The following is a 24841-nucleotide window of genomic DNA, read 5'->3' on the forward strand; positions in this document are numbered from 1 at the left end:
CATGTACTTTTTCATCCTGGAAAAATATGCAGAGGAAACAGGTTTCAAGTAGGGGGAAAGTAAGGGCAGAGTCGCCTAATGAAGCAAGCGCATGCCACTGGTAGATCAACCTCGACACTCCACGATGCAAATCTAACGTACCTGGGCTCCAGCTCCTCAAACAAGGCTGATGCCAAGGCACTTTAATACAGCAATCAAGCATCTGACTCCTGGAACCGCCTGTTCCTTTGTTTTACAGTTCCCTGTTAACTTGAAACTTCCCCTGACCCAGTTAGCCAAAGCCCAAGGCACGGCTGGAATCCACTCGGGATGTGCCAACACAAAGATTTCAGGAATTCTATGTGTAACAAAGGCAGCCCAAGCCCCCGCCGTCGGGGGTGTGGGCCTGTCGGGAGGGCCGCCCCTCCTAAGAGTCAAAAACCCGGGTAAACAAAAACCCTGATTCATCGGTGACATGTCTCCTGCTTCCCACGTAGTATCGCACTCTCCCGGGAAGTACTTAGCACAGAACAAGTCACCGAGAGCCGCTTAATCCCGTTAGGGAAGAGCCGATCCCCGACCCGTGCCCGGCTGTTCGCGCGAGCCAGGTGTGCGGGAGCGGGGCCGGGCCGGGCCGGGCCGGGGGTTCCCCCGCGGCGGGCGCGCAGCCCCGGCCTGGGCTCCCGAGGACAAAGGCGGCAAAGTGCGCCCGAGGAATGAAGGCGGGGGGACGGGGGGGAGTGTGAGAAAAACCCTAAGCACACAAAGGAGGGAGAGGGTGAAGTCGCGCAGCTCTTCCCTGGAGGGGGACCCCGGGAGTGGGGAGCGGAGGCAGAGGCGGCGCTGGACGGGGGGCGACGGGGGGCGGCAGAGCGCCGCACCTGCCCGAGAAGAGGGGAGCGGCGGGGAGCCGCAGAGTCGGGGGCAGCCTAGCCCACGCCCCGCGGGGATACTCGCCTGTTCGCGGAGGTAGCCCCGGTGCGGCGGCCAGCCGCGGGAGCAGAGGTCCCGGGAGGCGGCTCGGCGCTAGGACTGCGCACCCTACCCTGCCCTCAGCCCTGCCCCGCCGCCCCGGAGCGGGCTGCGACGGCGGCGCCGAATCCGAGTGCGGGGCCGGCGCCGAGTCCGTGTCCGCTGCGGCCACTCCCGCCGAGTCTGGCGATTTCCTGCAGGCGGGGGCGGCGCGGTCACGCCGGGGCGGGCTCCCGCCGCAGGTGCCGGCCTCGCCCCCAGGTGGGGAGGCGGCGGAGGGGAGGGAAGAGGAGGGGCGGCGGCGGCCGGAGGCGGTGGGCCGCGCGCCCCCTCCGCAGGCGCGGCTCCATCGGCAGCTGCCGCCCACCCCCCGCCGGCTCAGGGGTGCCTTCGCCCGGCTGCCCCCCGGCCCACGCGCACACAGACACACACACACACACACACACACACGCGCGCGCGCGCACGCGGCGGCGGGCGAACGGGCGAGCAGGAAATACCGGTTGCAGCCCGGTACTCCCCGCCGCTGAGTCACCGCGGCGGGACCGCCCCGGCCGCCTCGCCCTCCGGCTTCTCTCGGCCCGTCCCGACTCCCGGGAGCGGGGCCCCGACTCTGCCCCTGGCCTACCTTCGCCGCCCGGCACTCCCCGAAGCGCCCCCGCGGCAGGGCCGGGGCAGAGCGCCGGCCTGCGGGCGGCCGCAGCAGCTCCCGCGGCCGGTGCCGGCTTCTGGAGGGCCGGGGCGGGGCTGGCGGAGCCCTTTCGCCGCTGCTGCTCGCGGGGCGTGCTGTCACCCAGCCCTGCACTTGCGTGTTTTTTCCGTTTACATCCACGTTTTGTGAGGAACTTGGGATCACTGCCAATCTAAACTTTTCTAACTGGAAGACCTCTGAAAAAGCTTCTAAAAACAGGGTGCAGTGTTCCCCGTACGCTTCTGAATCTGCTTTTGTCCTGCCTTTTACCACAGAAGAACTACGGCCAACTTCCCCCCGCTGTACCGGTGAGCTCTGGCAGCTCGGAGGAGCTGGGTGTTCACATCGTCACTCACAGCTGAAACACCCAAGATTAGCAGAAGGCAGAGCAGCTCCGTTTCCAGGCCAGAACACGCAGTGTCACTCTGCAAGTCGTACCCAAAACCTTAACTTACCGAAAGGGAGCTGCTCTTCAGGCTGGCATGCCACAGGTATCAGCTTTCTGGCATCACTGAAGTCCTGCAGCCGAAATGAGCAAAGCAAGGCCAAACAGCCCTGACCGGATTCTTTGTGGAGTCGTATTTCTTCTGCATTGTAAAGCACTAAATGTCACCAGGAATTTCCTTATCTGCTCTCTTGGGCAGTTGAACCCAATGCAAGCCCATGTGAAGTTAAACGGTATATTCTCCCCATGCCAGGCCTGTGAAATAAAATCTACTTACAAGTTTTCTGTTTTGTTGTTAGTTGCCGGTGAGAAAGGGCAGACGATTTTTCAATAGATGCTAAACATTCTAGATTCCCACAGCATTCCTAATTCGGCTTGGTTTCTTCCTCGTTAGGTGCAGATGATGTTTGTGTAGTATGCCTCATACAGAAATTAAGATAAAGAAGGCAAACAGTGTTCTTCATGAAGGTGCTGGACTTTGGAAGGAGGCACCAGAAGAGCCTGTTTTATTGACAGCAAATACGAAACTGCATTCAGACGTTACATCGAAAAAGCCTGCTTGTAGCTATAGTTAATAATTAACATGCATGTGTATACAGCAGTCTTCAAGTGACTGCTGCAGTCTAAAAGCCCCAAAGAGCAAAATCAAGGAAAAAAAAATAAAGGACTAATTCAGTAACTTGACATTTTCTGTCAGCTATAGACAGACTCAGTGGTACGTAATACAACATTGCGTTCAGGCAGAATCAAGGCATGGAAATTTAGTCTTACTTCCAGGTATGTGTCAGGTTATTTGGTTTATGCTGTGCTGTGTGCCTGCTTAATGAATGTTTAAAAACTTCATCTGTTAGTTCTCTAAATGTTTTCCTTTTTCTGAAGCTGCTTGTGTAATAGTGGCCTTACAATGCTTGGTTAGTGGTTGTAAAATGCTGTGGAGTAATACTATTGACATATTTAATGTATTCCTGATTTTTTTTAGTAGAACAGTAGATTGATGACTAGCAGAAGAGCCTACATCTGGAAACTAACAAAGCTGACAAAATTACTCACTGTAATACTGATCACATAGCATAATTACCATGACACAATTTTTAAAACAATTCAGCAATTTGGAGAGGACAGCAACAACATTATATGGCTTGTTTTAAACATCTGTTGTTTCCTTATCTAAACTTGTCTGTCATTCCTTAACCTAAACTCCAAGAAAAGTTTGTCATTCATAACTGCTTAAAAAACTTTTTTTGTTGATAGCCAGCGGAGGCTATTTCGCTGGGGGTAGAATAAACAAGAGCTATCTCCTTTGGTCGAGGTCATGAATCTTGTCTTTGTTGTACAACTGCCAACAGTACAATTTACATAAAAGACAATTTGGGACAAAGTGGGAGGTAACTCCAAGCAAGTTTTTCTCATCTTTAAACAGGAGTTAAAAAAAAATAATCTCAATAGCAAAATGGATTGGAACATGTTTGATTGGTTAAAATTATAAATAGTGGTGTGCAGTAAATTTAAAACACCATCCCCTAAGGGACCACAACATGATGTAGCTTGCCTCTAGTCTTTCCTTGCCCTGCAAATGACATCAGCCATTGGGCAAAGTTTATCTCTTCCTCCTAGCCTTTGCTTCGACCCCTCCCATGCTTCCTTTTCTATTTTAAATGCTCTTCCAGGTATTTTGGCAAGCCTCTGCCTTCCCTCCCAGGACTCCCACATATTTCAGAGCTTGTTAGCACAATCACAGAGTTCAACCATTAACCAGAAGCTAAAAGTAATCAAACACAAACATCCCTGCAAATCCTCCTTCCCTTATTCAGCTACCACCTCTTCAGGACAGGTTTTTATCCCATTTATTGAAGCTGCTGAAGGACTTTGGGAATTTTAAGGAAACAAGATGGGATGATTTTATCACATGGAACCACCTTGCAGAGAAGAGGTTACGTTTCTTAAAAATTATCACAAGTGGAAAGGAAAATGAACACCAGACAAGCATTTAGGCACATTAACTCCTGTCAAACAAATGCAGTATTTTGTGACCAATACAGACTGCGAGCAGTTGCTCTAAGTTTAACTTGACTACATCAATCAGTTGAGACTTCCAAAGAACTCACTGGCACACAGGAAACAATTTTAGTAAGGTTAGACATGCTAGGACTTTTCAGACTGTAGGCCAGAAGCAGAAAAATACAATCATCAGAAAGAGTGATTACCTATTGGTGAAAAGTCTGATACGTTTAGAGAAACCCATCACACCCTGCTTTCTCTGCCGAGTCTGAGCATATGTCACAGTTATAAATGCCAATACTCATCTTTCAAAAGTACTCTGTATGTTTTCCTTCACTGAAGATGGAGCAACTGTCTTCTAGGAAAAATGCTGCTGTTACAGGACATCTTGAAAAATAAGTGTTAAAAGCAAGTAAAAACGTCTTGAGAAGAATGTAAAGAAGATACTTCATAACTACTGCACCTGGCATTTAGACATATTAAAGACTGTCTTCACTAACTCTCTGCTAACAAGCAATAACGATTCACACAAGGACAAATCTTAGAAAAATAGAATGGACTGCCAAAATAGTGCCCTAGAGTTAACTTGTCTCATTATAGTCTCATTATAATGCTAAAGAACACACCTCCTAGCTAGAAAAGCCCCCAACCCAGTTAAGCCCCCTACTCTCTGAGCATGCGTGGTGAATTAAAAGAGAACTGTAACTTTAAGATGAAGTAAGAAAAATACTAACCAATAGTTAATTAAGGGGTAGAACCAGTAGGCGTAACTAACTTTGTTAATTGTTTAAATACCTGTCATGATTTTAACCTGGTGTGCATGTTAGGAGGAGAAATCCCCTATGCACCTGGCACTGCAATAAACTAATGTTGGCTTTCTAAACTATCATTTGATTTGGAGAGTTTTCTTTGTTACAATTTTTGGTAACAGAATTTGGCAACCCAGATGGGACCTGCTCTCCGAATCTCAACGGACCAGAGGAATCGTGAGGACTCCAGCGCGCACTGGAGTATTTTCAGGGAGGCTCTCCAATTCCCTGGTCGGGTGAGTTTCTGTGACAGCTCTCTGGGAGACTACTGACATTTGTATTTGATATTAATATTGGTTGCTTGCAAATAAGTCGTATCCGAATTTAGTATGCATTCTTAAATTGCTGGTATTGATATCGGGAGTGCACTACTGTATAATTTTGTGTAATCCGTACGCTACTACAGGGATGCCCAGAGTCCAGATTTTGGTTTGGCTTGGGCACACATACGTGGTAATTTCACATAATGGGTGCTGGACAATCTATTGAAGGGGGAATTCTTAAAGGTTCTCCCTTGGGGTGTATACTAAGCCACTGGAGCAATTTTGGGGGCGATCCCCTTACTCGGAAAAAGCTGGTAGAATATTGGAATAATTGGTGGCCCTCGTATACTCTGGATGATCAGGAGAAATGGGAAGTATAAGCTACAATACTGTGTTGCAATTAATGCTGTTCTGTAGCTGCAAAGGTAAATGGGATGAGATACCATATATGAACTTGTTCTTTGCGTTGCGGGATAATTATGATATATGTAAGGAGTGTGGCTTGATTGAAGGTGAAAGTGGCGTATTGGCTTTAGAGGCAGAAAATAAGAAAACACCTAAGCGTTGTTGTTCAATATGTAGCATTGGCAGGCGATGCAACAAATATAAAGAGAAATGGGCAGAAGAGCAACAGGAGGAAGAATTTGAGATAAGTATAGTAATTGGGAGAGGTAACAGGCAAAACATGGACTGGACAATGTTAGAGAGCGGAATGAATGTGGATTTCTGTTGTTGTAATTGTGGTTTTGATTTTAGTGTGGGGAATTCTTTTTGTTGCTGTGAGTGAAGTTTGTAAAGATTGTGTGATGCATGTGGATTTTAATGATAATGATCTGTGATAACAGATTTAAGAAGGGGAGAAGATTTCCCTGTAAAGCACAAGGGGCTGGAATATCCTTGGAGAAAGATCAATGTGCTTTCTATAAGCAGAAAGGACACTGGAAAAGGGAGTGTCTGCAGTTAAGAGGACAAGGCCTGGAGGAAATGCCAAAGCAGGCTGTTAACAGGATGACATTAGATTCAGACTGAGGGAGACCGGGGGAAGATTCAGAAACCCTCCCCAACAGAACCCCTGGTTATAGTAAAGTCGGGGAATGAAAAAGTAAAATTTTTAGTAGATATGGGGGCTACTTATTTGGTATTGAATACATGCAAAGTTAACTTGAGTAATCAAAGCACATCAGTTATTGGTGCCACAGGATGGAAAGAAAATCGGCCGTTTTTCCAGCTTTTGAAGTTTAAAATGGGGAAAAGGGTGTTAACCCATCCATTTCTTTATATCCCAGATTGCCCTGTGCTGCTATTAGGATGAGATTTATTAAGTAAATTGAATGCACAGATTACTTCTGAAAAAGGAAAAATCCAAATTCATTTTCCTGAAAATAAAGCTTTGGATCCTCAAGTTTTTACGTTACAGAAGGAAGCTGAGTCACAGGAAATACCAGAAGTTGAAAATGCTGTAACACCTCTAGTATGGGCTTCATGAACACCAGGACGATCCTGAGCAGCAGAACCGGTAACCACCCAGTTGAAACCAGACGCCAGACCAGTAAGATGGAAACAGTATCCAATTAAATTAGAAGCAAGAAAAGGATTAGAACCACTAATAGAACAATTTGTAAATTTTGGATTATTAAAAGAATGTCAATCAGAATACAACACCCCAATCTTACCAATTAAAAAGCTGCGTTCAGAAGAGTATAGACTGGTCCAGGACTTAAGGGCTAAAATCAAATTGTACAGGATGTTCACACGGTAGTGGCAAACCCGTATACTCTTTTGACCACCCTGAAGGAAACGTACAAATGGTTTACTGTATTGGACTTGAAAGATGCATTCTTTTGCCTCCCATTAGCAGCTGAGAGTCAGGAACTGCTTGCTTTTGAGTGGGAAAGCCCTAAGACCGGTAGAAAAACTCAGTTGTGCTGGACAGTATTACCACAAGGATGTAAGAATAGCCCTACAATCTTTCAAAATCAATTAGCCAAAGAATTAGAAGACTGGCAAAAGATTCATAAAAATATCACCTTGCCACAGTACATAGATGACATACTGTTAGCAACAAGCGACAAGAAAGATTCCATACAAATGACAATAGACGTCCTAAACTTTTTGGGACTGGTGGGGTACAACGTATCCCGGAAAAAGGCACAGATCGCCCAGCAGGCAGGCAAAAACTAACTGTGTTTGTGCCTCATGCAGTTACAGCAGTGCTAGAACAAAAAGGAGAACACTGGTTGTCACCAAGCCGGATGCTGAAATATCAAGCCATTCTTCTGGAGCAAGACGATGTGGAGCTGAAAGTAACCACGATCCTGAATCCAGCAACTTTCCTAACTACTGATCCAGATGGAGAAGAATTATCATGCAACTGCTTGCAAACTGTGGAACAGACGTACTCCAGCAGACCAGACCTGAAAGACCTACTAACAGAAAATGCGGACCGGGACCTGTTTGTGGATGGTAGCAGCTTTATGTGTAACGGAACACGAAAATCAAGTTATGCAATAGTAAGTAGTAAGGAAGTAATTGAGGCCAAAGCTTTGCCATCTAATACCTCAGCCCAGAAAGCAGAACTCATAGCCTTGCTAAGAGCAGTAGAACTATCAAAAGGTAAAATTGTTAATATATGGACAGATTCAAAATTTGCCTTTGGAGTGGTTCACGCTCATGGAGCTATTTGGAAAGAAAGGGGACTCTTAACGTCTCAAGGATCCACAATCAAATACAGGCCAATGATCCAACAATTACTACAGGCAATTAATCTACCCCAATTAGTGGCAATTATGCATTGCAAGGCACATCAAACTGGAAATAGCCCAATGCATATAGGGAAACGCATGGCAGACAGAGCTGCAAGAGAAGCAGCTGAATGTCAAATATTGCTAGTTTTGTCAGAAAAAGTTCAGCAGTTGGGACCTAAGAGTCCGCAATATACACCAGAAGACAATCAATTGGCTAACCTACTGAAAGCAAACAAAAATCAAGAAGGATGGTGGGTGACTCTTTTGCACCAAGTAATAGTTACACAAGAAATCATGCATGAATTGGCTAATAAGAAACACCAAGAAACTCATTGGGGAATTGAAACAATGGCTGAAGCATTAAAAACACAAGTGCTAAGTGTTCGAACGACTGGAATAATTAAGAGCGTTGTAAAGAAATGTCAGTTATGCCTAAAGAATAATCCTCACTTACCCCGAAGACCTTTACCAGGGGTGACAAAAAGAGGAAACAGTCCAGGAGACTACTGGCAAACAGACTTTTCCAAATTACCTCGGCAAAATGGGTACCGGTATCTTTTAGTAATGTCAGAAACTTTTTCAGGTTGGCCAGAAGCTTTCCCTTGTTGCACCAACAAGGCAAAAGAGGTAGCGAAAGTACTACTTAAGGAAATAATACCAAGATTTGGGGTACCCATGGGACTATCTTCAGATAGGGGCCCACACTTCAGAGCAGAAGCTGTTCAAAGTCTGACTAAAGCATTAGGGATAAAATGGGATCTCCATATCCCATGGAGACCTCAATCAAGTGTAAAAGTAGAAAGAATGAACCAAAGTCTAAAAAGACAAAGAAGTAAAATTTGTCAGGAGGCTCAGATGAAATGGCTGGATGCTTTACCCTTAGCTTTGCTACAGATATGCATCCAACCTAGATCTAAAGAAAAGGTTAGTCCTTTTGAAATCATATATGGTAAACCTTATCAAATGACTGAAACAGGAGTTAATCCTGACATTGCAGGAAGACATTATCTAAAAGAATATGTTATCTCTCTAGGAAAGGTTCTGTCCTCTCTTCACAGATACGTCACTGTGAGCGCGCCACTATCTTTGGACGTACCTGTGCATCACTACCAACCAGGGGACTGGGTGTTTCTGAAGACATGGTCAGACGAGCCGTTGAAAGAGAAGTGGAAAGGACCTCTTCAGGTTTTACTCACCACCTACACTGCTGTCAAGCTTGAGGAAGTTGCTCTGTGGATACATCGCAGCAGGATAAAGCCAGCTGCATCACCACAATGGACAGTCAAACAAAAGGGACCTTTATGTTTAAAATTAACACAGGAATTCTGAAGTTCTGGGTTATATCTCTTGCAGCGATGTCAGGAAGTGCAGAGGTCAATATAGATGAAGAGGTCAACACAGATTTGGATGAAAACCTTATTCTAACTTTGATACAAGGGTTTGGCAAAATGCATAATCTTAGCAGTGTTGCAGCATGCATCCCAATCCGTCACTCGGCCAGTCAACCTATCCCATGGGGCACTATACCTGTAAATTTATCTTTACTAGAGGAATATGAATATGACAACATCACAGGTACCTTTAAGGAGGCCAATGTCTCTTATTACTTAGACAAAGACAATAAAGGTAGACAGAAAAGGACACCGATATTTGGACAGAGCCTTCCACAGCAGTACAATTTGAGTGGGGACTCCAAAGATTCCTATTACCAGGGCTAATGGCTTTAGAAATCGAATATGAATAGAAAGTCTAACTTGGCAGGTGGAAGCCTTATCGAGAGCCACTCAGAAAGGATTCCAAATTATCAACAAACAAATCCAAGCTAACACTAAAATGACATTACAAAATAGACTGGCCTTAGACTTGCTATGAGTCAAAGAACAAGGAGTGTGTGGATGTCTTAAGTTAGACAAAGAACACTGCTGTATCCACATCCCAAATATCACTGAAAAGCTGCAAGAACAATTAGACACAATGAGAAAAGTAGCAGAAGACAGTAGAGTGATAAAAGAGGCAGCTGAAAATAATTGGTTTAAAAAAATTCTCCAAGAATTAGGTAGGTAGTCTTTAAGAGGATGGTTAGGTACATTGTTAGATAATTTATGTGATTGTGATTCTTACAGGAATCTGCATAAGCTGTACTAAGAGAATCATTCAAAGAAACATATGGAAGTAGTAAAAATCTAACTACTTCAAAAGGGGGGGATTGATACCAAAGAATTAAGAAAAGAAACCAAAGTTGCCGAACCTAAACCATGATCATATACAAGCAATTACTGACCCTAACTGCATCACTGAACTAATGATAATACCAGAACTTCAGCCTGAACTAATATCTGAATCACTGAAAAATTCGATATAGATTGTGTATAAGATAACTGATTTTTTCTTTGAAAGTATTATTAAGAATATAGATAGTAATAGTATTAACGGTATTATTGTGTGAATATTGATAATATTATAATACTATTATAGACATAATTGGGTTAAAATTGAAATATTTCATATTCTATTTCTTTTTCTAGATTGTAGGAGAACAAGATAGATTTAAGAATGTGTGATAAGGTTAATCATCTTCTAATTGACAAAATCTAAGTAAAAGGGTGAGACTTATGGAGATTATGAAATATATCCACAAGTCTCAAAGCAGGGAATATTACAGGAGATCTTGAAAAATAAGTGTTAAAAGCAAGTAAGAACATCTTGAGAAGAATATAAAGAAGATACTTCATAACTACTGCACCTGGCATTTAGACATATTAAAGACTGTCTTCACTAACTCTCTGCTAACAAGCAATAATGATTAACACAAGGACAAATCTTAGAAAAATAGAATGGACTGCCAAAATAGTGCCCTAGAGTTAACTTGTCTCATTATAATGCTAAAGAACACACCTCCTAGCTAGAAAAGCCCCCAACCCAGTTAAGCCCCCTACTCTCTGAGCATGCGTGGTGAATTAAAAGAGAACTGTAACTTTAAGATGAAGTAAGAAAAATACTAACCAATAGTTAATTAAGGGGTAGAACCAGTAGGCGTAACTAACTTTGTTAATTGTTTAAATACCTGTCATGATTTTAACCTGGTGTGCATGTTAGGAGGAGAAATCCCCTATGCACCTGGCACTGCAATAAACTAATGTTGGCTTTCTAAACTATCATTTGATTTGGAGAGTTTTCTTTGTTACAATTTTTTGTAACACTGACAGTAACCTGATGGTTCTTATCAATACTAACTGTCTGTAGTGTACATTGAAGGATTTTCCTTCAGCTATTTCTTTTGGGAGAAGTGAAGCAAGAAACTGTTGACGTGATGTCAGGTGTGTAACCATAGAACAATCTGCTTATTAAAGTAAGTTACAGAAGTAAAAAATGGTATGGAAGAGTTATTTGTCTTGGGGCAATATGCAAAGTCTGACATTAGGATCAGAGCTCGTCCTGTGCCTCCACTGGACAAGCATGATGGCTGATGGAGTCCTTGCCCTTACTTAGAATTTGATGCAAGTATTACAGCAAAAAAATGAGTCACATCCTATGATTCATTTTGTACACTGAGATAAAACTCATTCTAACTTGCTGACGCTATTTATCTTCACCAGTTAGATTAAATCCATTTGTTACTCAGCTACCTAAAACCAGGAAACTCTTTCAATAAATAGCAGTAGCATTATGGATGAAGGGCAAGGCATGTCAGCTGTGAAAGCTGAAGTGCTTTTATAAAATCCACCCCGATTCGCCAAACTCTGAACAGAATCTTTCCAGGAAGTGTTTTAAGAAACACAAAGAATTCAAAATGATACGCATGTCTGCAGTCTTCAGCTTTATCATCATGGCCTGAAATCACACCTTTACATAATGAATTACGAATTCAGCATACAACTTTATATTGGTTAAACATTTGCACAAGATGTAAGGGAATGGAGAATGAACCTCCAAATACGAATCAGATGCATGTTAGTGAGTATGTTGCATGTAAATTACTTCAGAAAATAATTTTCGGAAAAGTCAATCAGAAAAATAATTACACAAGCTTTACGTGATCACGCAAACGAAGAACCAGGAGGAAGTATCCTTGATTCAAATATCAAGTCATTAACATCTATACAAATGTGTTTAAATAGCTATTTGAACTACTAGGGGATTGAGCTAAATACTGTCATTTTCCATATGCTGTTAATTATTCAGTGTTCTAAATTCAAAACAGTAAAAAGATGTTCTATTTTTAGCCTTCCTTTGTTAAAAAAAACCCACCATCTTTTACTCTTGTGCTCACATGAGTTGGTAATCATTGTATTTTCCTCATCCAGTAGAGCTGAAATTTCAGGTAATTGTCATATTTTTTATTTTGATTGAAAAACATGCAGACAGTGTGCACAATTAACCGAGAGCTGCTTCCAGTGAAATGTTACCCTCTATTTAACGGTGAGAAATGGCAGGTAACAACGCTTATACTTTAAATGCAAATACTGGCTAACAATACTATATAGCTATTGTTTTTCAATGACAAAATTAATCACATCTGTAATAATTCTAGCTAGCCAGAGAATCATGCCAAACTAACCACAAGCGTCAGAGGAAACAAGAAGAAAAACTGTTTGCACTGAACATCTTTTCATAGATTGATAAACAATTTTTAAGAGTGTGGTATAACTGTTCCCTCAAGAATTCGTCAACAGCTTTGTCCTTCCATTTTATAGGCAATTAAAAATGACCAGTGGTAATAATACAACAGTGCAAGTATTGAAGTGTTCTTCTTGCAATTCATGCTTTCTTCTAACGCTTTTTGGTTTAAGATCCGGAGTATAGAATTTATTTCATTCTCATTTTTTTAACAGCCTGAAAAAGACAGCTTCATCAGCGTAAGTACCATACTCAATTCTAAGAAGCAAAAAGGCAAAAATTTGTGCATCAGCACGGTACTAAGGGGTGCCTTGTTGTATCATGGTGAAAAAAAATAACCTAAGCTAGCTTACTTAAGAAATGCAGCAGAACAAAATTAGTGCAAATTTTTGCGACCATGAAAGGATCTTAATTTGCTCAAGTTAAAAAAAAAAAGGTGAATAAATTATGTATTTTAACTCTTTGAAGAACAAAAGGGAATGGAACGAGAAATCCACAGTAACAGAATGAAGCATTTGCAGAGACATTGCTGCACAGCTTAAACATCACATACCAGCCTTTCCAGTCCCATGATGCTTACAGCCACTCAGACCTTTAAGTAATTTGAAGTTTAGCTCAAAAAAAATTCTAATGTGAAAGAAACTAGAGTGTAGAATTTGGAGAAAAGAACAAGTTCTGCAATACTGAGAGAAAAACTCATTACCTGCATTGCACAAAATGAAAAGTTTCTACCTGCCACAGTCATTTCATTTATGACGTGTTTAATTTGACTGTGATGCATTATTCACTCGCAATAGCCACGCATTTTAACGCAGTGCATTCACAGTACCACAACTTATGTCAATGCAATTCGCAGACATTTCTTGTTTTGGGTGAATATCTTGTCAAAAGAAGTTTAGCATTTGTGCGCTGGTCAAAAGTCACCAGGTGGGTCAGTCCTCACATCCAAACAAGACTACAGATAGTAAGAATTCATGACTTACTTCTGCAGTTAAGAAGGTTCAGAAAGGCAGTGACAGGAAGGGTGACCTCAACCACCTGTACCACACGGACACTGATTCAAGCAGTGACACAGAAACCAAAGACTGAGCACTAGAGAAAAATACATTATTTTCATTTTTGTTGCACAACATAGTGATGTCAAGAAAAAAGAGCAACAGAATTAAGCTCAGGTACTTCAGAAACCAAGGAAGGGCTTGGCTTGTGATTGAAGTCTTTAAACTTCCATGAGGCAGAGTATCATCAAGTATCTTCTTTCCCAGAATACATTAAGCAGGACAAATCCAATTTAGTTTTTAATGCCATTGAAAATTCTTTTGATAGTAGTTCATGAAGGGATACTCTGTCATGAGAATACACCCAATTCCGTCCAGTCCAGTCATAGCGCTTGGGCCCACTAGAACACAAAACACACGCTGTGTAAGTACAGGTTATTCATGGGAGCTGCTGGAAGCCTTTATTTATAATGTACCCCAGAGAGTGGCCAGGAAAAGGAAACAGCATGGAGAAGGACTGGCAGGCAGTCTGGGGAAGTGGAGCAGAAAAGGCCACATCTGCCAGGAACTGCTGAGCCATTCAACAGATATATCTGAAAGGTGACAAGATCTATCAGTCACTCCCAGTGGACAAGAGCTCCCTCCTTGCCTTCTTGCTTTTGGCACGGATTTCCCCAGTTTCCTCCCTTACCCCCTTCCTCCCTCACTTGTATAATTTTCTTGCACACAAATATTACAAGGGATATTTGTATAACGCTGAATTAATGATATTGATTAGTTCTTGCAGCAGTCACATGCGGATATTCTAAGCACAGCAGAACACAGATCACCATTCTCACTTTCTTTTTAGATGCAACAAAAGTATTTACCGGTTGAAAGCAAATATATTGGCATGTGGGAGACTGATGTTTAAAATGCTATTTTCCTCTGTGCTATCATATAGCTGTTGGCTTGATTTTTCAGGCCTACATTAAGCATCAAGAAAGAAACTTGAACACCCGGGTTCCATTCCAGACCTTTCCAACCACCCAATTCTCCACATCTGAAACAGGAGAATGACTGAAAGGCACTCACTACTGTTCATGTCAGCTAGAGAAACTAAGAAAAGAGAAAGGAATGAAATGGTCCTCTGGGATAAACAGACAAACCATCAGTCTTATCCCTGAACTCATAGGACAAAATACCTTGGAACGCAGACAATCCACACACCAGGTCTGCTACAAAACAGACTATCCTACATATACACAAGAGCAATCTGCAGGTTCTCTATAAACATAAACACTAATCTGAACCTTGAATATCCTGAATTACTTGCAATATTCAAATGAAGAACTTCCTAAGCACTAACCAAACTGGGAGAAGTCGCAAGTGCAAACACAGATCAAAGTCTCTTCCACTGAAATCTCACTTGCTGTATGCGAACTGGTAACTATTTGGAATCGAGATTATGTGCTCCAGTTACTTTACTATGCATTTCTCACTTCTTTGTCTTTGCAGCGCAAGCGTATGTTTACACTGTCCTGCACCTAGAGAATGACAGAATGGCATGCAGTCATTCATGAAAATCAGGCTAAAACAGGCCATTTAATCAACAACGACAAAGAAAAGAAATGCTTAAGTTATTTGAACTGTTTTTAAATGTTATGTAGTAAATATCAGTGATACAGTTAACATACGAAACACCTCCATAGTTCTCTGAATCCCCAAAATGCTGCACAAATGTAGTGTTTTAAATTTAAATTAAAAATTTAAGCAAGGATCTTGTGAGTTCTCTAAAATGCCTATAAAGTTAAATATAGACTAAATATATTTCTCATTGAAAGTCTGCATACATTTTTAAAGAGTAAGAGAGAAGAATTAAAATATCACATTAAGGTATTATTAAGAGATGGTGTGTAAGGTTGAAAAGTCTTTTCAGTGAAAGGAGCTACATGAAAACGACTGCAATCACACTGCTGGCAGGTTGCACCCAGCCCCTCACCCCCTTTTTTCAAATTGTCAACTAAGTAAAGCTTTACAAACACAAGCTTAAGTTCACTTCGATGTATAGATACATGATAGCAAACAGAAGGTCAAAAAAAGTCAAGAAAATGTCTCTCTCACATCTTAAGTATTTGTCTCCCTCACGATATGCTCTTAAAGACAAAAGATTCTACATTTACTGTACAAATTTTCCAAATATAACATTCAATGCAAGTGATCACTGGCAGTAACATTTGCTTCTTTCACTTTCCACTAGTATACTGCCCTTAAGAAGTATGTCACTCCAAATCATGTAGTATTTGCCGGAATTGCTTTTCAGAAGTTAGGAAGTAAGTGAACATGTAGCATCATATTTCAGGAAATACCACTGTTTACCATAACACCAGTTAAGGATACACAAAATTTAATGTTTGTAAGTGAATAATTTTTCATCACAGATGATGAAAAATACAATCAAGAGAATTTTCAAGTTCATCTCTTTCCTTGTGTATTTTTATTCAATACTGGAGCAACCAAAGAAAGAGAAAAGTTTAATATTTTTTCACAAATTCCGTATGCTGAAGCAAGCATGTCTTAGCTCAACTAGAGCTGGCTCCAAACAGATATGAATTCTCTAAATTTTGGTTTTCATAAATAGATGAAACCTTTGTGTCAGTGACACAAAAATCTTACAGCATCATCTTAAGCAGAATCAAGGTTCAGAAATTATGCTTGTTGCAAAATGTATGGAATGAATAAATTCTGACGTACAGCCTGCAATTGTCTAAACAAAAAGGTTTGTTAGCTTGCTAGGCCTGTGCCTTAGCAAGTCATGTATCTGTGAAGTAAATTATTTAATTAATAAAAGGACTCTGCGATAGGAGAGGATTTAGTAGAAAAAAATTACTAACCTAGTATGCTGTGCACCAGGCAGTACATAAGTACACTAAAACAAAGTTAGAATTTTCTTCAGGTAAATTTTATGTGTATTAAAATTGTTTCTCTTAAAATCTTAAATTCCATTGTGCTTTTTTTTCCCCCAACACAAACCCTACCACGGAATTCTACTACTGCAAAACCATTCCCTGTTTGCAGTCAATACATTCTTTCTGAACAACATTCAAGAGGTACGCCTGCATAGCTACTGGGAGTGCTAGCTGGTTCCTTCACCAGTAACGCTGACCAACTCCCTCAGCTCCTTCCTTGGGATAGTGTCAGAGAACTCTAATTTCTCGGGGAGTCAGCTACAACATTTTCCCACATATCTGTCTGCCCTCTCTGCTGAAGCCAACCAGAAAACCTGGAATGGATCAAAACACAGCATTAGAGAAGGCAGAGGGAACAGCTAGCCAAGGCTCCCATAAAGTGCAGATGCTTGACAAAAGCAACCAGTGGGAGAGCACATAAACGTATAAAGCAGGAAATCCCACAGGCTTAAAGGGGAAGGAGCCACCCTGTTTAAATACAAAGAGAGGTTTAGATCATAACGTCATCATCACTCTTTTTTCCAACAGAAGCTTTGTTGTGTTTTGTTTTTTCTTAATTATGGCTGTTTATTTTTTCTATGAGTAGGCTATATTCCTGTAGACGGTGGTTTTGGACCAGAACAATATGAAAATTCTGTTTTACACACTTCCTGGATTAATTTAGGTATGTCAGTATACTGCACTGTGCCTCAAACCTCTATAACAAATTATTATTGAGCATTTAGATTATATCATGTTTGGAGAATATACTGAGTAAAAGGGTTACTTATGAAAAGGATATTACATAGTCCGTGCCGTGCTATAAAAAAGGGGAAGTACATTTCCACCCACTCTGCAGACATTACATAACTAACTTACACGTAACTTACCTAGTGGGTGAGGACAGCCAAATCTGCCGGTTTGGTGTTTGCTTATTGATTACATATGTTCCCATGTCTCCACCTAATTTAACTGTTAGAACTCCACTCTTAAAACACAAAGAAAATAAGTGAGAAATTAAAGATTTGCATCCTGTTACCTGACAAGAATTACATCATCTGCAGTAGATAAACAAACTTACATATCTGTATCCCATTCCCAACTATTTCCCAAACAGTAATAGCTTGGAAGAATCATCATTAGGTACCAAAAACTTGTGTTAATACCTAAAACAACCTGCATATCTTTGAGTCTCATCTAGATTTCAAACCTTCTGGTCAGAGTTTGATTTAGTATGTTTGCACCATTCACAATGGCACTACTGGAGCAATAATACTCTTGAGCTTTGACCAGTCATCTTGAAAGGACTGCTAGTTCATTTTGCAATGACTAAAACATCATCCAATAACAACTTTTTCTATTCATGAACAGTGCAGAACTGGTGTGGTTCAAAGTCAAGAAGCTTTATGTGTCATTGCTAGATTCCTGAGCCACGCAATTTTACCTAACTTTTCTTAAGTAACTGTAACAGTTTCCCAGTGAATAAACACAATTCTTTCTCCAATAATTCTGATGAAGTGCTTAGATCCTGAATCATACCTCAAAAATGTTCCACTTCTAAACTCCATGAGGTCTGGTTTGTTCTAGTTATGCCAGCTTCAGACCATTATCTTAGTGAGCTTTTCTTTTCTCTTTCTTACATTTCTTACTGACAACATGATTCACATTTCTCTGACATTTGCACAAATGCATCTGAAAAGCATACGTAACTCTGATAAAAATATTTCTGTCCTAACTTTAAAAGAACAACACTACTTGGACTAGAGTTAACCTACAGATGATCTGAATTATGCTAATTAAAAAAGGGTATCTCTACAGAATACAGTTGATGATTCAGGTAACAGGTTAGTCATATTTAATCTACAGTTTCTCAAATACTTCATGCCCTATAGCACAATAAAGCTTTTTTAAGAGAATCATACTCTTCATGCTTTAGTCAGAACATACTACTAGAGCTACTATCACTGCTAGGGCTATTTGCTATGTATAAGCACTTACTGTGGAGAAAAAAATACTTTCATTTATGAGTACCTACTGCCTGCAAACTTACTCCGTAGCACAGGCAGCAACTTAGAACTTCCTTCTCCTGTTAAGTAACTCAGTGTTACTGGTTTCTGACATATGTCAAGGATCATCAGACATGAAACAATACTCTCAAGGTCTGATTTTTTTACCTTAGTTTCCATGCTGCTTCTGTGCTTGATAAAGGATTTATATCTATGATGAATAAAATAAAAATAAAAGGCTCCCCTGATTAATATTGCTATCAGGTTGTTCTGCCAGTTATGTTAATTGAATATTGGTTTAGTGCAAAGAAGGACAAAAACAAGCTACTTCTCTGGTTGTCAGAATTCAAACTTTTCTAATTCTCATCAGTCTTAGATCCGTAGAGATACAGCAGAGTAAGAGCAGGTTGGGGGATTAGGCCTGAAGAGCGATATAAAAGTTTCACTATTCTTCTACGTGCTCTTTAGTGCCATATTAAGTATTCAGCACGATGTTATGCTGTACCCTACAGAAACATTATAAGTAAATATGTTTCCAAAGAGTTAACAAAAAATCTATCCTATTGCTTACATTGTGCGTCAGTTGGTGGAGAATGCTGTTGCTCTGTCGTTGCAAATTAAATAAAGGTTAACTTCTAATGCTGTGTTTAAACATTTTCCCATGTATTCTGCAATACTTTTGAAATACTAGAAAATACAACTTGAGTATTTAACAGCTTAAATTGCAAGATATTTTTACCATCTTTTAAGGAATACTACTGTATATGTTTTGTACTACTGGATGAACACTGGTTAGCTCCTGGTAACAAGAACATTCTTCGAAAGACCTTTTTTTCCCTGGACATGAAGGTATAAATTGCATGAAGAAATGAAGTTCATAACAATTCACAGGCAAAACAGACCTTTATCACGTTCGCCACCTTGTGTCTTGCTGTAGCGCTAGCCTTGTTTGTTTTGCATTAACTTTGGTAAACTTGGAACTATTTAAATGTTCGCTCTTAACAGAAACGACAACATATTATTATGTCATTGTACAGTCCACGCAATGAGGAAGTACTGGTAAAAATTAAGGTGGATGTAAAAATAATTCCTTTTGAGCCTCACAGTGAGTCAATGTCAAACACAACCCACTCTACAGAGGCTGGAGATAAAATTCTGACATAAGATGACTCATTACCTTCATGTAATGAAGTGACCAAGAACATTAAAGGGTAAATGATAATCTTTTTGCTAATTTTTGTCCTAAGCTCTTTAAATCAGGCTAATAGACTAATATGCTACAACATACTGAATAGTAATGGTTAAACAATTCTTTGCTTTTCACCAGAAAAGCAATTAGCTGTAACATTAACTACATACTTAATTAAAGCAATAAATAGTATTTACTAAGGACAACAACAGAATCATACTAACAATATGTTATTTTCTATCCCAGCTATAAGAAATAAAGAATGAACAATATGACGACCAAGTTACACAGGAGCAAGTCCGAAAACTACAGGGTTTTGGGGTGTTTTTGCACAGTGCAACCCAAACCATCTGTTTCAATGTCCCTGAGCATAAAACCTTAACTGACAGGGCTAGTAGAAAGCAACCTCCTTGTTGTAAGACATGAAGAGGGAGCAGCAGTTATATGACCTCAAAAACCTGCAGTAGTGAAAGATCTGTGTTGCAGACCACAGTGTAGGGAGAAACTGCACTCTCTTCCAGGTCATGTAAAGGGCTGTAACATACAAACCACTTCAGGAACTGTATATAAAACTAAGAAGTTCCCTATACAAATAGAATGGACATTTTTAATCTGAGTCAGTCATTCCTGTAAAAGAATTTGAGTGGCTGACCCATTAAGGGCTCCAATTAACAGGCTAGCAGCCACACAGTGTCTCCCATGACAGAAGCCTTCTTCTCCCCATGTATGCTCTGGTCTCACTTTTGCAACCACCTGTCCAAACACTGCATCCTCTTACTGCTTCTCGCTACCAAAGGCTGTCATCAGTAAAGCCAGGACAAACACAGGCTACCTGGTCAAGACAAATGCCGCTTCTCAGTATTCAGGGGAATCAAAGAAACTGCTCTACCAGTTACATGGGACGTACATGTACTACGCCACGTAGGCCTGTCCTAGTATCCACCGAGAGGGAAGTGACTGCTGATGTCAGAGGTCTCTGCATGTTTAGAAAAATTTATAGACCACTGTGAAATTAGAAACCAGTTTCTGTCTCCTCTTGTGCTCGTTTATTATTCTCTGCTATGTCTTTCTCTATACACTAAACATTTAAAATCCTCAAATCTTACAACACCATGTGTTACTTTTTACCTGAATAGTTGCTCCAGTCAGTATAAACAGGTGCATTTTAATAATAAAGCCGTAAAAACTCATTGTATTTTAAGGGTCGGCACTAAGGTGACTAATTTAAAATTATCCTTCTAAGAAAAAAAAAAAAAAATCTACAATAATTACAGTGGTAATAGCATGTTGAAAACATACCCCTAAAGAGACATCATAATCTTCTGGGGTAAAAGGCTTATCTGTCAGGTCCTCAAAGAAATCTGCTAAGGAGTCCAGTGTTTCTTCAGCCAGTTTTTCGTAAGTGGTCTCATCTAAAGAGCTACAAATGACATACAAGCCCATAATTAGGAGGAAAAACATGGAAGACAGTATTTTCCCTGTAACAAAAACATACCAAGACCATGACCTTAGAGGAAACAGTAACCATGAAACGATGATATAAAACAGGCATTCTTCTTAACGTAATGTAGGTAACTATCCACCTTGTAAATGGAGGTGGAATTTTGAAATTTTGGTAGTAGAGATCTCTTAACTAACTGAGGAATATGTCATTCTTTCCTTAGATATAATGACCCCCATGTACTAAGAGGACAGAGTTAGATTTCAAAATAAGGCATTTTCATAAAATGAGTTTGTGCAAGAATTACTTAGTTTTGAACTTTATGACTAGAGACAAGCATCTCCTGGTTAGAAGCGTATGTAATTTGACTCTAAGAAACTCGCTGTAGCTATAAGCGGTTTAGAAACATCAGTATCACATGCCATGTCTATGTACAGCATTTGATTTCTCAACTGGAATTACCAACAGAGCCTAGTAATGAGACATTATTAAAGTGTGCTTATGAACTAATACAGACAATTACCTTCTTCTTCAGAGAGTCTCAAAGCACCTTTGTAGCCATTAAGTAAGGCTTATAGCACTTGTGAGACTGCTTCTGTTATCCTCTTTAAATAAGTAGAAAAAGTTATTGGAAAAAAAGTCTATATCAGTTTAGTTAATGACATGTCATTAAATCACGTATGTTTTTCCATCCATATCAGTGCCAACTTTTAACTGAGAGTGCAGGTGAGTATCTCCAGCAACAGACAATTCAGTGAAATCATTTCAGGTTTTGCTAATGGGTACGAGAATACAACAGTTACTATGAACTATAGTGACTCAGTATCTTTCAGTTGATGACACAGAACATAAATTTTTTTTGAAAGCTTCTTGCTAGCCAGTTACTGAAATACACTCTATGCCACTTATGTGAGGGACACCGCAGAAATACCTAGGGACGTGGAGAACGGACAGCCTTAGGATTAGGCAGGATTCATTTACTGGTTCAGGGTGCAGTTCAATTACTTAATGGTAAGAGCCATTTTACACACCTGCACAATCCTTCATTGGACCTCCAGCTCCTGCATCAAAAGGGGAAAAGTCTCTGACAGGTACTGTGTCACATCCTCTCAGTGCAAGAAGAAATTTCAGGTAACCTGACATACGTGAAACGGTGCTAGACACCTGTGTTTAGGTACACGAATTATTTCTTAAGTGACTTCCCAAATTCACCCAAAATGCTTTTCACCAAAACTCTACTTCTGCTTTGTACCACCATATCAACATTACATTAGTCTGATAGTCTTACCGTGTCTAGAAATTATTTTAAAATGCAGAGACGATATTTTCATATGAATATCTCAAAATAAAATTCACCTTGTGTCATTCAGATTTCCTGCATTTCTTAAATTCATTAACTGAACAGTCTTGCTCTTCACCTCTGAAGCATATTGTAATTGCTGTTGAAAGGAAGCATATGTAAAATGGAATTAAAAGTTAAAACACGAAGAATTATAAATGACATATTTGTCACATAAATTAAATAGATCCTTGAAGACCTTTCCATCCCCCTCAAGTAAAACATTCATATTCTATATAACAGAGCTAATATGGAAAGAATTATGCAGCTTTAGTCCTTGGATGAGTGAGCAATCTAGAATATCCCTGCCCTCTGATACAAACTAATGAAAAAAAAGAAGAATTTTATTCATAGAATAGTGAACTAGGAAAGAGGAGAACTGTTTTCTTTTCTATTGCTCTATCACACAACTACTGAGCAACTTCAGACAACTGGCTTAGGCTGAGATTTTCACCAGTATCCACTACTCAGACATTTGATTAACAACTTGTGTCCCTCTGTTAGAAGCTATGAATATATTCAACTGAAATAAACAGAAGCCCCGAATCCTCCTTACTTACAAAAGAGCTAACATCACACTTCACATTCCAGATCTCTTCTCTAAAACTGTTTAATTTCTAATTTCTGTTTAAAAAAAGCTTTCAAAACCAAACCATGATTACAGAAAAGCCGTATAAACATACTGGCAATATAAGACAAGGGTGCAAAATGGGCAACCCCTTTGAGGGGAAGCAATACATCAACATGGATAAAAATAAAGTTGATCCTCTAGTCTAACACTATAGCAGAAGTACTTACGCTGTCGCCCGAGAAAGAAAGATAGCATGCTTGCCACTTTCTTCTTAACCTGGGCTATGAAGGTATATATTTTTGGATGAATGATAAGGTAGCATTCGTGATTGCTTATTGTGTACTTGCACAAGGTTTTGAAAACTAACAGAGTGAGCTGAAAAGCAAATGACATTTAAAAAGGAACTATGACAGCCCCTCTTCAAGCACACAAGAGCAAAACTCAAAAACACCTCTCTGTATGGTCTGACAGCTATCCTCAGGCATTACAGATGAACTGGTCTGTTAGTCCAAAGCCATGAATGACACAGACATAAATGACAGAGAACAGCAAACTCCTTGTACCATCACAACAATACAGGCTGACAAAACACACACTGATGCCTACATGTTTTTGACTGTACCCGTTAGCATTTCTTTAATACACACTTAGCATCAAAAGCTACAAGGCCATAAATACGTTTAGGTTCTGCCCGGATCGAGAGGCTGTAACTCCGTTAATGTGCTCATACTCAATTTATGACTTGAGGCTGCCAGCACGGTGCTAGCATAGAGTTGGTATCACACCTCCACGTACCAAACCCAGTGCCAGGGGTGGCCAGCACACATCTTCCGGAACTGGAAAAGGGTAGCAAACAAGTAAATAGCTTTGGAGGACAGCAAGGGCTGGGTTCCCCGCCGGGAAGCCCTCGCTGCTGCCGTTCCTACAGCGCAGCAGCACGGCTGTACCTCTAAGGGCTAGGAACGACCAAAGCCACCGGCCCAACACTTGCGCTCCGGCGAGGACCGCTGCCACCGGGGCGCCGCTCAGCCCGCACACCGCGCTCGGCCCGGCCGCGCGCCTCAGAGCCGCTCGCACGGAAGCGGCGCAGCAGGGGAGCGGAGCGGCCTTCCCCCTGCCAGAGACGGAGGACGCGCCACGCTGCCGGCCGGCCCGCGGGGAAGCCCGGCGGGGGCCCTGCTTGGCCTCGCGGCCGCAGGCCTCATCAAGACCAGCCAGGGGCCCTCGGCCGGCTGAGGGAACCCCGCCAGCCACGTTTCCCTCCCCGCCCGCAGCGGGAGCCCGGCCCGCGCCAGCCCCGCCCGCCCCCGGGCAGCGGCAGTGCCGCCGCCTAGCCTCCTCCCTCCCGGCGGCGGCAGGCCGCGCCTCGCCGCCCGCCCGCGGGCCTCACGCTCACCGTCCGGCCGCGGATGGCAGCGGCTGCCCCCGCCAGCGGGGCGCCCCCAGGCCCTCCGCTCCGCCGCCGCGCCGCCGCCGCCCGCCTGGCGGCGCGCAGCGCGCCGGCCGCCCCCGGCCTCCACATGCCGCCGCTGCTCGCTGCGGAACCGACCGAGGAGGAGCCAGCCCGCCGCGGCGGCGGCGAACGAGAGGCGGCGCGGCCGCTACCGCCCTCCGCCGGCGCCGCGAGGAGGAGCGCCACGCCGGGCTGTCTCGGGGCTGGTCTCGGTCAGCCGCCGGTGCGAAGGAGCGGGGCGGCCGCTGGCGAGGCCTGGCCCAGCCACCCTGCGGGCCCGTCAAAGCGGGGGCAGAGGGCCGGTGCCGGGGGAGGCAGGGCGCCGAGCGGCCCCTCTCCCTGGCCAGCCCTCCGTGCGCCCGCGCGGCAGAGCGCTTTCCCCTTGCCGGCCGGAGGTGGGACGCA

General features: G+C 42.0%; 1 protein-coding gene across 1 annotated transcript; it reads right to left on the minus strand.

Moving 5' to 3' along the window:
* Positions 1 to 11695: 11695 nt before the first annotated feature.
* On the minus strand, positions 11696 to 24505 carry FXN (frataxin). The gene is made up of 5 exons (XM_059833869.1): positions 24380 to 24505; positions 22430 to 22512; positions 20932 to 21052; positions 17328 to 17425; positions 11696 to 13911 (listed from the first exon to the last, which is right to left on the minus strand). The coding sequence occupies exons 1-5, from the start codon at positions 24503 to 24505 to the stop codon at positions 13758 to 13760; spliced, it is 582 nt and encodes a 193-aa protein (XP_059689852.1). The 3' UTR covers positions 11696 to 13757.
* Positions 24506 to 24841: the final 336 nt, after the last annotated feature.

This window comes from Gavia stellata, chromosome Z (genome assembly GCF_030936135.1).
Source record: "Gavia stellata isolate bGavSte3 chromosome Z, bGavSte3.hap2, whole genome shotgun sequence".
NCBI lineage: Eukaryota > Metazoa > Chordata > Aves > Gaviiformes > Gaviidae > Gavia > Gavia stellata.